The sequence below is a fragment of the Coregonus clupeaformis genome, unplaced genomic scaffold, assembly GCF_020615455.1.
Source record: "Coregonus clupeaformis isolate EN_2021a unplaced genomic scaffold, ASM2061545v1 scaf0490, whole genome shotgun sequence".
Lineage (NCBI taxonomy): Eukaryota > Metazoa > Chordata > Actinopteri > Salmoniformes > Salmonidae > Coregonus > Coregonus clupeaformis.
The window spans coordinates 293569-307312 of NW_025533945.1; the positions used below are offsets into that span (position 1 = coordinate 293569).

General features: G+C 45.5%; 1 protein-coding gene across 1 annotated transcript; it reads right to left on the reverse strand.

Annotated features, from left to right (window-relative positions):
- Positions 1 to 105: 105 nt before the first annotated feature.
- Positions 106 to 13494, reverse strand: LOC123484905 (MAGUK p55 subfamily member 4-like). The gene is given in 17 exon segments (XM_045215623.1): positions 106 to 1015; positions 1852 to 1986; positions 2147 to 2255; positions 2445 to 2538; positions 2687 to 2740; positions 2743 to 2766; positions 3004 to 3225; positions 3341 to 3355; positions 3608 to 3658; positions 6728 to 7007; positions 7235 to 7306; positions 7440 to 7525; positions 7640 to 7721; positions 10472 to 10603; positions 10756 to 10839; positions 10972 to 11049; positions 13444 to 13494. Coding segments are annotated over 15 exon segments (1620 nt in total). The 5' UTR covers positions 10828 to 10839; positions 10972 to 11049; positions 13444 to 13494; the 3' UTR covers positions 106 to 823.
- Between the last annotated feature and the right edge of the window lie 250 nt (positions 13495 to 13744).

Sequence of the window (13744 nt, forward strand, 5' to 3'; positions counted from 1 at the left end):
TGTCTTCTGCACATTTTGACACAGAAAGCTACAAAAAACACATTCAAAAACATGTGTTCACACACAAAATTGTATTTTTTAAATTAGTAACAGTATACATCACATATTTTAGCATTATTCCATATCCCATTATGTTACACTAAAAATATTCGGTATAATAATAGCCTGTAATTACAGCCTGTACTGAAGGTTTCTCAGTCTCAGGTCCTTCAGTATTATGACAACATTGTGTTCAATGGTGCGCACACAACTCCACTTACTTGCTCACCTTCCTGCTGAAACACACCGTACATATCTAGAGCACTTGCATTTTCGTTCTTTGGCATTAACATTCATTTTATTAAATAAAATAAAAACATTACGAAAATACACAAATTCAGCATGGACAATTATTTGCTCTAATTGTAAACGAAAGATGAGAGGTTAACCTACAACCTCTCATAGCAGGCCTTTGTAGCACATCAATACATGATCTCCAACTACGCACACAATTTCAGAGAAAAACAGACATGATTTTTGGTTTAATCCAGCTCTATCATAGCCTTGAATATGCAAATTAGCCAACAACTAATTCAAGCAAACACAAGGACAGTATCTGTTTGAGTCTCTCAAACTCACACTAAACAAAACAAAACAATTGATCCAATCCTAAACAAATTCCACTGGAGAGCAGAAGGTATCTTCAGAAGTAGCAGCCACTCGTCATCCATGTTATCCTCCATTCCCTCTTTTCCGATGCCCTGCGCTCCATCTGTTTGTTATCCTTTTATGTCCGCCTCGCCTCTCTTCTCCTCCCCCTCTCCTCTCCTCTCCTAATTTCTCATCAGAACTCCTCTGTGGGTCGTATCCAGTTGGCAGGAACCCACTGTGGCTCGTCCTGAGCCCTCGTCACAGCCCTCAGTAGCTGAACACAGGAGTCTTGCAGCCCGTCGTTCACCATCACATAGTCAAAGAACTGGCAGTAGTGAGACTCCATCTTTCTGGCTGCCTCCTCCATCTCCTGGAAGTCTTCCTCCTGTTGGGAACAGAATAACATGACAGTGGTCACTATCTTAACTATGGCATGATGGTCAGTATTTCAACCATTTGATCACCATAGGGATGGCGTATTATTACCAGGTCTCTCTGGAAAAACAGGTTCAAACCGTGAGAGACTTCCTGGTCAATGAAAAAAATGAGAAATGATAATCAAATCTTATTTGTCACATGCTCACCTGGAAGGTTCACCTTCCAGTGAAATGCTTACTTACAAGCCCTTAACCAACAATGCAGTTTTAAGAATAAGATAAGAAGAAAATAAGAAAAATAACAAATAATTAAAGAGCAGCAGTAAAATAACAGTAGTGAGGCTATATACAGTGGGTACCGGTACTGAGTCAATGTGCAGGAGCACAGGTTAGTTGAGGTAATTGAGGTAATATGGACATGTAGGTATAGGTAAAGTGACTATGCATAGATAATAAACAGAGAGTAGCAGCAGCGTAAAAAGAGGGGATGGGGGGGACGACAACAATGCAAATAGTCCGGGTAGCCATTTGAGTAGCTGTTCAGGAGTCTTATGGCTTGGGGGTAGAAGCTGTTAAGAAGCCTTTTGGACCTAGACTTGGCACTCCGGTACCGCTTGCCGTGTGGTAGCAGAGACAACAGTCTATGACTAGGGTGCCTGGAGTCTTTGACAATTTTTAGGGCCTTCCTCCGACATCGCCTGGTATAGAGGTCCTGGATGGCAGGAAGCTTGGCCACAGTGATGTACTGGGCTGTACGCACTACCCTCTGTAGTGCCTTGCGGTCGGAGGCCGAGCAGTTGCCATACCAGGCGGTGATGCATAATAAAACCATAATAGTGCTTACTTTGAAAGGTCTGTTGACGTAGTAATTGGTGGTGATCTGAGCATCCTTTCTGGTCTCCTTCATGCGTTCTGCGGTGGGCGGCTTCACATAGATGATGTAGGCCTTGAGCTCATGTGTCCTCACTGACTGGATGGCCTAAAAGGGACAGTCATCATACTTGGGTCAATTGTGAACACATTCTAATTTACAATGAAGACCTGGCCAAGATGCAACTGAAGTCAACACAGAGCTAACTCCACAATAAGGGCCAAGTCAATGATGAAGCCCCACTGAAACGAACCACAGCAGGTCTCACATGAGGCTCGATGTCGATGACACAGATCCTTCCACTGTTCAAAACATCCTTCACAGCATCAAGACTAGTGCCGTAGAAATTACATTTGTACTCCCCGTATTCCAGAAACCTGGTTTAAAACAAAACACAACACCCTGGTTTATAATCAGGTGATCCACATCAATGTTATGAACTTACTTAATCCTCTTTGTCCCGATTAGGACATAAGGCCACGAGTGACATTCATGTTGTGACAGTTGATTTAACAAGATGTGTTTGTGAGAGGAAAGTGAGCAGCTATTATTCAGTGAGTACCTACTTGTTGTTGTAAACCATGTTCTCAAACAGTTCTCTGTTGATGAAGTGATACTCTTTACCAGATTCCTCATAGCTCTTAGCGGCTCGTGTCGTGTCTGGAGGAAGAAGGACAAATATTTCAGATGACATATAAGATATCATAGGACGACATCAAATCAAATAAGACATTGATTGTATCCATGTCAACAATGGAAGAAAGTAAAATAGACAGAAAGGTTCACAGAGGTTAGGTGGTGTACTTACGAGGCACTGCTCCTTGAAAGGTCACTGGGTTGATTTCGATTAACCGTCTGCGAGTTCGTTCACTCCAACGCCAGAGGGACCTGAGAGAGAACACACTTGTGAGGTCTCTGTCATGTCGTCACACATATTCTGTGTCAATAGAAGTAGAGACACACTGCCCATGTACAAAAACAGTGACACAACATGAGTCATACTGTCTCTGCATTATTGGCCACAGAACCATACACAAGTCAGTACGTTTTCATGACAGTCAATACATATCTGAATTTTGTGCCAATGTATTTGTGTAGCTGGTTAGTGCCAGACTGGTGTCTTACCAACGAGGGCGACCAGGCGGTGTTTGTCCTGCGGGTTGCGCTGGTATCGTACCACCTCTTCGTATGGGTTGTTGAGGGCACTGTAGCAGTTGCTGGAGCAGCGGGTGTAGCAGGACTGCTGACTGGAGCCTGTGCTTAGGGACTGCCGCCGACACAGACGCAGGCTACGTCTGAACCCAGTTAGATAGATCCCCTCGATGTTAGTGCTGAACTCACCCTCCTCTAGGGGCAGGGGAACAGGGAGGGAAAGAGCATCATCATGGGATGAATGTGTATGTCACTAGACAAGGTGTTAGAGTTGGTGCTCATTTAGATCAGTAGAGCAGGTCAAGCTCACCTTGTCTTAGCTCCTCTTACATTCCAAATTGGAATTCAGAAATGGTTGAGATAAAGAAAACAGTGTTATAGTTGAGTGATACTGTATTTTATATAGCATAGGCTAAATGATGGACTAACTTCAACAAAGACTTACCTACCAGATTCAAAAGCTTCTCATCTGTTAGAAAATTGAAAAAAACATTCAAAATAATCCACCAGTCATCTTGCAGTAAACAAACGAGTGAAACAATGTGATTTATTGTAGAGGAAATGTGGGAAATCTTACCAGCTTCAAAACACTTTTCATCAATGGCCATCAGGTCTTCCTCTGAAAGAGCAAAGTATGACAGGTCAGTGCAAAATCAATAATAATATACACTATATATACAAAAGTATGTGGACACCACTTCAAATGAGTGGATTCGGCTATTTCAGCCACACCCATTGCTGACAGGTGTATATAATTGAGCACACAGCCATGCAATCTCCGTAGACAAACATTAGCAGTAGAATGGCCTTACTGAAGAGCTCAGTGACTTTCAACGTGGCACCATCATAGGATGCCACATTTCCAACAAGTCAGTTCGTCAAATTTCTGCCCTGCTAGAGCTGTCAACTGTAAGTGCTCTAATTGTGAAGTGGAAACGTCTAGGTGCAACAACGGCTCAGCCGCGAAGTGGTAGGCCACACAAGCTCACAAAACTGGACCTCCTAGTGTTGAAGCGCGTAGCACGTAAAAATAGTTTGTCCTCTGTTGCAACACTCACTACCGAGTTCCAAACTGCCTCTGGAAGAAACGTCAGCACAATAATTGTTTGTTGAAAGCTTCATGAAACGGGTTTCCATGGCCGAGCAGCTGCACACAAGCCTAAGATCACCATGCGCAATGCCAAGAGTCGGGCTAGAGTAGTGTAAAGCTTGCCGCCATTGGACTCTGGAGCAGTGGAAACGCGTTCTCTGACGGACAAATCTGGGTCTGGCGGATGCCAGGAGAGCGTTACTTGCTCTAATGCATAGTGCCAACTGTAAAGTTTGGTGGAGGAGGCATAATGGTCTGGGGCTGTTTTTCATGGTTCGGCTAGGCCCCTTAGTTCCAGTGAAGGGAAATCTTAACGCTACAACATACAATGACATTCTAGATTATTCTGTGCTTCCAACTTTGTGGCAAAAGTTTGGAGAAGGCCCTTTCCTGTTTCAGCATGACAATGCCCAAATGCACAACGCGAGGTCCATACAGAAAAGGTTGTTCAAGATCGGCGTGGAAGAACTTGACTGGCCTGCACAGAGCCCTGACCTCAACCCCATCGAACACCTTTGGGATGAATTGGAACGCCGACTGCGAGCCAGGCCTAATCGCCCAACATCAGTGCCCGACCTAATGCTCTTGTGGCTGAATGGAAGCAAGTCCCGCAGCAATGTTCCAACATCTAGTGGAAAGTCTTCCCAGAAGAGTGGAGGCTGTTATAGCAGCAAAGGGGGGACCAACTCCATATTAATGCCTATGATTTTGGAATGAGATGTTTGACGAGCAGATGTCCACATACTTTTGGCCATGTAGTGTAACAATAACTGCCTCACATTGAGAACTGGCACCATAAAAAGGATCATAGTACTTACCTTCATTCACAGTGCTCACTTCAGGTAAGCAAGAGGAATAAGAGAATTGTCATGTGTTCCTGTTATGGATATACAGTACAGTGCCTTGCAAAAGTATTCATCCCCCTTGGTGTTTTTCCTATTTTGTTACATTACAACCTGTAATTTAAATGGATTTGTATTTGGATTTCATGTAATGGACATACCGGTACACAAAATAGTCCAAAATGGTGAAGTGAAATGAAAACAATAACTTCTTTCAAAAAATGCAAAAAAATAAATAATGGAAAAGTGGTATGTGCATATGTATTCACCCCCTTTGCTATGAAGCCCCTAAATAAGATCTGGTGCAACACTTACCTCCATGAGTCACATAATTAGTTAAATAAAGTCCTGTGTGCAATCTAAGTGTCACATGATCTGTCACATGATCTCTGTATATATACACCTGTTCTGAAAGGCCCCAGAGTCTGCAACATCACTAAGCAAGGGGCACCACCAAGCAAGCAGCACCATGAAGACCAAAGGGCTCTCCAAACAGGTCAGGGACAAAGTTGTGGAGAAGTACAGATCAGCGTTGGGTTATAAAAAAATATCAGAAACTTTTAACATCACACGGAGCACCATTAAATCCGTTATTAGAAAATGGAAAGAATATGGCACCACAACAAACCTACCAAGAGAGGGCCGCCCACCGAAACTCACAGACCAGGCAAGAAGGGCATTAATCAGAGAGGCAACAAAGAGACCAAAGATAACCCTGAAGGAGCTGCAAAGCTCCACAGCGGAGATTGGAGTATCTGTCCATAGGACCACTTTAAGCCGTACACTCCACAGAGCTGGGCTTTATGGAAGAGTGGCCAGAAAAAAAGCCATTGCTTAAAGAAAGAAATAAGCAAACACGTTTGGTGTTCGCCAAAAGGCATGTGGGAGACTCCCCAAACATATGGAAGAAGGTACTCTGGTCAGTTGAGACTAAAATTGAGCTTTTTGGCCATCAAGGAAAGTGCTATGTCTGGCGCAAACCCAACACCTCTCATCACCCTGAGAACACCATCCCCACAGTGAAGCATGGGGGTGGCAGCATCATGCTGTGGGGAAGGTTTTCATCGACAGTGACTTGGAAACTGGTCAGAATTGAAGGAATGATGGATGGCGCTAAATACAGGGAAATTCTTAAGGGAAACCTGTTTCAGTCTTCCAGAGATTTGAGACTGGGACGGAGGTTCACCTTCCAGCAGGACAATGACCCTAAGCATACTGCTAAAGCAACACTTGAGTGGTTTAAGGGGAAACATTTAAATGTCTTGGAATGGCCTAGTCAAAGCCCAGACCTCAATCCAATTGAGAATCTGTGGTGTGACTTAAAGATTGCTGTACACCAATGGAACCCATCCAACTTGAAGGAGCTGGAGCAGTTTTGCCTTGAAGAATCGTCAAAAATCCCAGTGGCTAGATGTGCCAAGCTTATAGAGACATACCCCAAGAGACTTGCAGCTGTAATTTCTGCAAAAGGTGGCTCTACAAAGTATTGACTTTGGGGGAGGTGAATAGTTATGCACGCTCAAGTTCAGTTTTTTTGTCTTATTTCTTGTTTGTTTCACACACAAAAATATTTTGCATCTTCAAAGTGGTAGGCATGTTGTATAAATCAAATGATACAAACCCCCCAAAAATCCATTTTAATTCCAGGTTGTAAGGCAACAAAATAGGGAAAATGCCAAGGGGGGTGAATACTTTCGCAAGCCACTGTAATACTTGTTACCAGCTGCTTATAATTTGTTCTAAAAGAGCTGAAAAGCCAGATGTAAAGATGAGACTGTACTCTACTCACAGGGTTTGATGCAGCTGTGCGGCTGATAGGGCTGAGACCACCAGAACTCTTTCTGTTTCCTCCTGAGCAGGTTGGTGGAGGGGATAAGTCCAGCACAGGCTGAGGTGCTGGGTAGTTTCTTGGCCTGCCACCAGAGGGTGTCTGACTGGTCCACGATCTCCAGCAGGTCTCCCTTCCTGAAGTCCATACCTGCCTCGGCGCAGGGGATGGCCGGGTCCTGCTGGGGACTGTAGTCTGCCATGGCACGCACATACAGCTGGGACACCAGGAGACACAATACAAGAGACAACAAGAGACAAGGACAATGCAATGAAAAGATTTCTACTACAACACTGAAGACAGGAACCAAACGATGGGTTTTCTTGGTAATAGTAACCTCCTATTTTCAAGAAAACGACTGGTCATTATGGTTCAATCAGCTTACATGACTTGTCTGATACTGTTTCCAGGGAAGGGTAGGTCAGTAAACATGCAATCTCTCACCATCGTCTGGTTGTTGACTGGTCTATCTGTGATGGGAACCACTTTGAACATGAGGGTGCCTTCAGACCGGGCCTGTGGGTCCAAAGACAGATAAACACCTATGTACATCACCGGTGGATGACGACCTACTACAGACACCATCTGTGTTGACTGTGTGAAATGTATGGATGTTTGGGCAGCCAAGCAGTTCTGCTAGTAGACTCACCAGTATCTCAATGACCTGCTCAGGCTCCAGGCCATCTACAGAGTAACCATTCACCTCTGTAATCCTGTCCCCTGCATGCAGCAGACCTAGAGAGAGAGTGGGGGGGCACAAATGAAAAGGAAGAAACTGATTACACACACACACACACACACAGAGACATAGACACAGAGAGCGAGAGAGAGAGAGAAAGGTCATCTCACCACTGCGATCCGCCAGTCCTCCATGGATCACCCGTGCCACAAATATCTCCCCTGTTATCCCATTTCGCTTTATCGTGGCTCCCTAAGAGAGAGACAGAGGGGGGACATGAATTCAGGCTTAAATCAGTCTACGGGAGCTCTCACAGATACAGTATACACAGATTTATGACTGGGGTGGACCAGCAACAATGACACATTTGGCCTATTACAGGTTATGGAGGGTGTCCTGTGATATGATGTTTCCATCTCATGAGTCAAAAGGGAATAATGGACATGCTTTATTTACAATTACAAAATGAAATAATGTGAAAATAACAGATGACATTCGGGAAACACAGAGTGGCATGAAACACAGATGGATGGCTTGAGGATGGAAACGCAACAATGGGCAAGACATCAACGATCCCGCTCCATAGCCAACACGTCACAATTGCGGGATGAATGGTGGGCGACGTGAAGGCGATGAAGATAACAGAAGAAAGGATAAATGCCTTTAGAAGCCGAGCTCTCAGAGGGAATCTTAAGAAGAGGACCGTCCCCTGAAGCACAGCAATATAAGGTCTTCTGAAGCTACAGAGCACCACTGTACTCCTGGCTGGTTCAATTCCTCTTCTTCCTCTTCTTCTTCTTCCTCTGGCTGGAGCTAGAGCAGCAGCCAGTCTTGTTGTGGTTGGGGGCGGGCGGGGCAGGGAGTGGAGGTGTTGAGAGGCCATTGTAGAGGTGGGGTTGCTGGGGCTGGGGTTCCACATGCTTCTTTTGAGATGTGGGGGGAAGCACCAACATGCTTTTTGGGAGACATGGGAGGAACCCTGGTCTTCAACCCTGCCTTGGGTGACCCATGGCAGGCTGGGGACTGAGGCTGAGAGATCTTCCCCTGGGATGTGGGTATGCCATCCATAGAGCCAGTGAAGGAGCTGGAGGAGGATGAAGAGGAGGAGGAAGAGGAGGTGGACAGGGAGCATACTCTGGACTGGCGTGAAAGGGATTTGTTGCCAGATGTCTGAGTCTTCAAGCTGCTGGCTGTGTGTTCTTGTTCGCTGGCTGATATGTTGACTGGTGGGCCACTGCTGCAGGTTCCTCTGTGTGGTTCCGGTGTATCTGCTACCGCCCTGCTGGCAGCGATGAGTGTCTGCAGTCTGCTCACCACCTGGGCCAGCAGCGTCAGGGCCTGGGTGTTCTCCTGGACACTCTCAGACACACGCTCTGTGGCGGCGGCCATCTTCTGCCCCAGCAGCTGGACGTCATTGGTGCTGCGCTCCATAGAGCTGGCAGCCTGCTGCACAGTGGACCTCAGCTCATCCAGGCTCTCCTGCTTAGCCAGCTCCACAGGTTGGTCGCGAGGCATTTCATCTACCCGCCGACGCTGCATGGGGCTGGGGGGAGCCGTGCGAACCCGGGGGCTGACGCTGTAGCTGCGGAACTGAGGAGGAGTGCCGGGGGGTTGGTGGTAGTCACCCATGGAGATGTGGTATGCAGCCACGCAGGGAGGGGTGAGAGTCCAGGGCTGGAGGGGTGGAGCGTGGTGCGGGAGACGGGACAGGGTGTTGGCTGACTCTCTGTCTTCTCCACTGTCTGGCTCCTCGATCATGTTATCTCCAGAGGCAGGGAGGAGAGAGAGGTTGGAAAAATAATAAATATTATTTTTGAAGAAAAAAAATGTGTACAAAATCTATTAGCCTGAATAAGAGTAGAAGTTACATTGTGTGGTATTATAATGTACTGAACTGATATGTATTGCAGTGTACAGCACTGTACTACTCATGGCAGTATTGAATCATCTCGTTTTCAGGTTCTTTTCAACTGTAGTTAGTTCTTACCAATCAGAACCGAGCTGCAGACCGAGGGGGCAGAGTGATTAAGACCTCCTTCTTTCCAGAGTGCATCAGTCTGGCACATTCTACAGTTACTCATTGGCTTAAAACGTGGCGGAGGGCGGGGCTTGCCCAGGTGTGGTTGAGCAGCAGAAGATAGCACTTCAGCTGGTGGGTAGCTGACTCTCCTTGTGCTGGGCATGACTGGTCGCTCCCCGGGCACTACGGCCCCCAGAGCCCCCACACCATGCCGGGGGCCCTCCACCGCCCTGGCCCCACCGTGGATCAGCCTTCGGCGGGTCATCTCACTCAGGCTGTCCCAGCGACTGCGGATCCCCCCTCCTGAGCTCCTCTTTCAGGGGGAGAGACAGGGCTAGACAGGTTTACCTCTGTCTGAGACCACAGATACCGGTATAGCCCTGAAATAGGGATCTGGGTACACAGGGTACTGCTAAAACTGTATGCCACCAGGATTGGATTTAGATTTGTTCCGAACAGGTTCCAAAAGAGGTCACAATGTCAGATGTGGATGGGTAGGAGCTTCAGAGTTTATACAGCTTAATAACTATAGGAACATTTTTGGGTTCAAATTGAGTGACTGGAAATTGTATATTTTGGTGTCCAAAACTGACCCATCGTGACACTAATCATAAGCCATCCTGGAATTTTGAAGTATTAAAACCATCTCTACTACTTTTACTCTGATTGAAATCATCTGTCACCCAATGTAACAATCAAACTAATGACATATTATGAAAGCATCATCTGCCCTTTGTTACAGCTTCGGTCAGGTCCTCAGGAGTTGCTGCTTTGTATTCGGTGTGCATAAAATACGACATTTCTGTAACCTTGCAAAAAGTGTGAAAGTACTAAAAGTGTGTTTTTGGTATTTAAAAAAAATAAAAATTAAATAGCAAGGTCTAAAAGGTTGCACCCGTGATAATACTTTTAATCTAGTTATTTTTTTTGCTTTAAGCCTTCCTCCTTAAAAACAAACAGTTGTATCCAATCCATGACCCACCAGCTGCTGCTTGTTCTTCACCAGACAGACTATCCTCATGGCCTCCTCATCGTCAGGGAGGTTGTCAGGGATAGGAGGCAGCACAGGGTCATAGTCCTTCTGGGCCACCGTATCATGGGCTGATATCAGAGCCTAGGACAGAGCACAACTATTGAGTACATTCATTCATTCAGGCGGACTCAACACACATAAATAACTCACACAACCCAGAAGACTTTAGTTACTGCAACCACAGATACCAAGGTTAGGATCATAGGAGCCCTTGTTGCCTCAGGATCTCTCACCTGGAAGTGTGGTCCCCTGAGGAGACTGTAAAGTTCCCTGGCCTCAGCAGAAGGGTCCGGAACTGTTCTCATGTCAGCCAGAATCTAGAAGAGAAGCAGAAAGAAGGGTTGGAACACAGACAGCAGCAGAGTGGACATAGGACAGGACTGACCTCACTGACACCTCTGACAAGCCAATGAGGGAAGAGGGCAAAGCAGTAGAGGGAAAGGTCCTACCTGTTGGATGAGCTGTGTTGTGTATGGTAGGAAGGGAGCAGGAGGCTCTCGCTGGTGCTGCTGCAGACGCTCATACACCTGGGTGGAGCAGAGACAGAGAAAAGGTTAAACCTACACCCAGAACAAGACAAGAGTATGGACAAACACAAGTCAAAGACACCCTCCACTCACTGGGTGGAGCAGAGACCAAGAGAAAGTAATCTATAAATCACTGCTAGGCAAATCCCCGTCTTATCTTAGCTCACTGGTCACCATAGCAACACCCACCCGTAGTCTCCGCTCCATTAGGTACAGTGGGGAAAAAAAGTATTTAGTCAGCCACCAATTGTGCAAGTTCTCCCACTTAAAAAGATGAGAGAGGCCTGTAATTTTCATCATAGGTACACGTCAACTATGACAGACAAATTTAGATTTTTTTTCTCCAGAAAATCACATTGTAGGATTTTTTAGGAATTTATTTGCAAATTATGGTGGAAAATAAGTATTTGGTCACCTACAAACAAGCAAGATTTCTGGCTCTCACAGACCTGTAACTTCTTCTTTAAGAGGCTCCTCTGTCCTCCACTCGTTACCTGTATTAATGGCACCTGTTTGAACTTGTTATCAGTATAAAAGACACCTGTCCACAACCTCAAACAGTCACACTCCAAACTCCACTATGGCCAAGACCAAAGAGCTGTCAAAGGACACCAGAAACAAAATTGTAGACCTGCACCAGGCTGGGAAGACTGAATCTGCAATAGGTAAGCAGCTTGGTTTGAAGAAATCAACTGTGGGAGCAATTATTAGGAAATGGAAGACATACAAGACCACTGATAATCTCCCTCGATCTGGGGCTCCACGCAAGATCTCACCCCGTGGGGTCAAAATGATCACAAGAACGGTGAGCAAAAATCCCAGAACCACACGGGGGACCTAGTGAATGACCTGCAGAGAGCTGGGACCAAAGTAACAAAGCCTACCATCAGTAACACACTACGCCGCCAGGGACTCAAATCCTGCAGTGCCAGACGTGTCCCCTGCTTAAGCCAGTACATGTCCAGGCCCGTCTGAAGTTTGCTAGAGTGCATTTGGATGATCCAGAAGAGGATTGGGAGACAGTCATATGGTCAGATGAAACCAAAATATAACTTTTTGGTAAAAACTCAACTCGGTCGTGTTTGGAGGACAAAGAATGCTGAGTTGCATCCAAAGAACACCATACCTACTGTGAAGCATGGGGGTGGAAACATCATGCTTTGGGGCTGTTTTTCTGCAAAGGGACCAGGACGACTGATCCGTGTAAAGGAAAGAATGAATGGGGCCATGTATCGTGAGATTTTGAGTGAAAACCTCCTTCCATCAGCAAGGGCATTGAAGATTAAACATGGCTGGGTCTTTCAGCATGACAATGATCCCAAACACACCGCCCGGGCAACGAAGGAGTGGCTTCGTAAGAAGCATTTCAAGGTCCTGGAGTGGCCTAGCCAGTCTCCAGATCTCAACCCCATAGAAAATCTTTGGAGGGAGTTGAAAGTCTGTGTTGCCCAGCGACAGCCTAGAGGAGATCTGCATGGAGGAATGGGCCAAAATACCAGCAACAGTGTGTGAAAACCTTGTGAAGACTTATAGAAAACGTTTGACCTGTGTCATTGCCAACAAAGGGTATATAACAAAGTATTGGGAAACTTTGCAAATAAATTCATTAAAAATCCTACAATGTGATTTTCTGGATTTTTTTTTCTCATTTTGTCTGTCATAGTTGACGTGTACCTATGATGAAAATTACAGGCCTCTCTCATCTTTTTAAGTGGGAGAACTTGCACAATTGGTGGCTGACTAAATACTTTTTTTCCCCACTGTATATCTCACTGGTCATCCCCAAAGCCAACACCTCCTTTGGCCGCCATTCCTTCCAGTTCTCTGCTGCCAATGACTGGAACGAACTGCAAAAATCTCTGAAGCTGGAGACTCTTATCTCCCTCACTAACTTTAAGCATCAGTTGTCAGAGCAGCTTACCGATCACTGCACCTGTACACAACCATTCTGAAATTAGCCCACCCAACTACCTCATCCCCATTTTGTTATTTATTTTGCTAATTTGCACCCCAGTATCTCTATTTGCACATAATCTTTTGCACATCTATCATTCCAGTGTTAATACGAAATTGTAACTATTTTGCACTATGGCCTATTTATTGCCTTACCTCCATAACTTACTACATTCGCACACACTGTATATATATTTTCTGTTGTATTTTTGACTTTATGTTTTGTTTACCCCATATGTAACTCTGTGTTGTTGTTTTTATCGCACTGCTTTGCTTTATCTTGGCCAGGTCGCAGTTGTAAATGAGAACTTGTTCTCAACTGGCTTACCTGGTTAAATAAAGATGAAATAAATAAAAATAAATAAATAAAAAGTACAGATAAAGTGAAACACAGCCTTTCTAAACCCCAGATGAGAGTATATCACAGACTCCCAGACTAACTTTGAGCAGAGACTTGAGCCAGGGGGTGTTGAGGAGGCTGTGTAGGAGCTCTGCCCCCATTGATTTCCTTTTTGATGGAATGTTTCACCTCCTCTACCACGTCAGACAGGATCTGCCTCAGGCCTGGAGGAAAACACCAACATAAACATAATCATAAAGATAAACAGCCATAGGATTATCACAACATACAGGAGAGAAGTGCATTGTCATCAGCTAGAGGTTGAGAGAAAAGCTGTTTCCTATTACTGACCATGGTCACCCAGTCTAGGGGAAGACATCACCACCTCGGCCTCCACAGCCT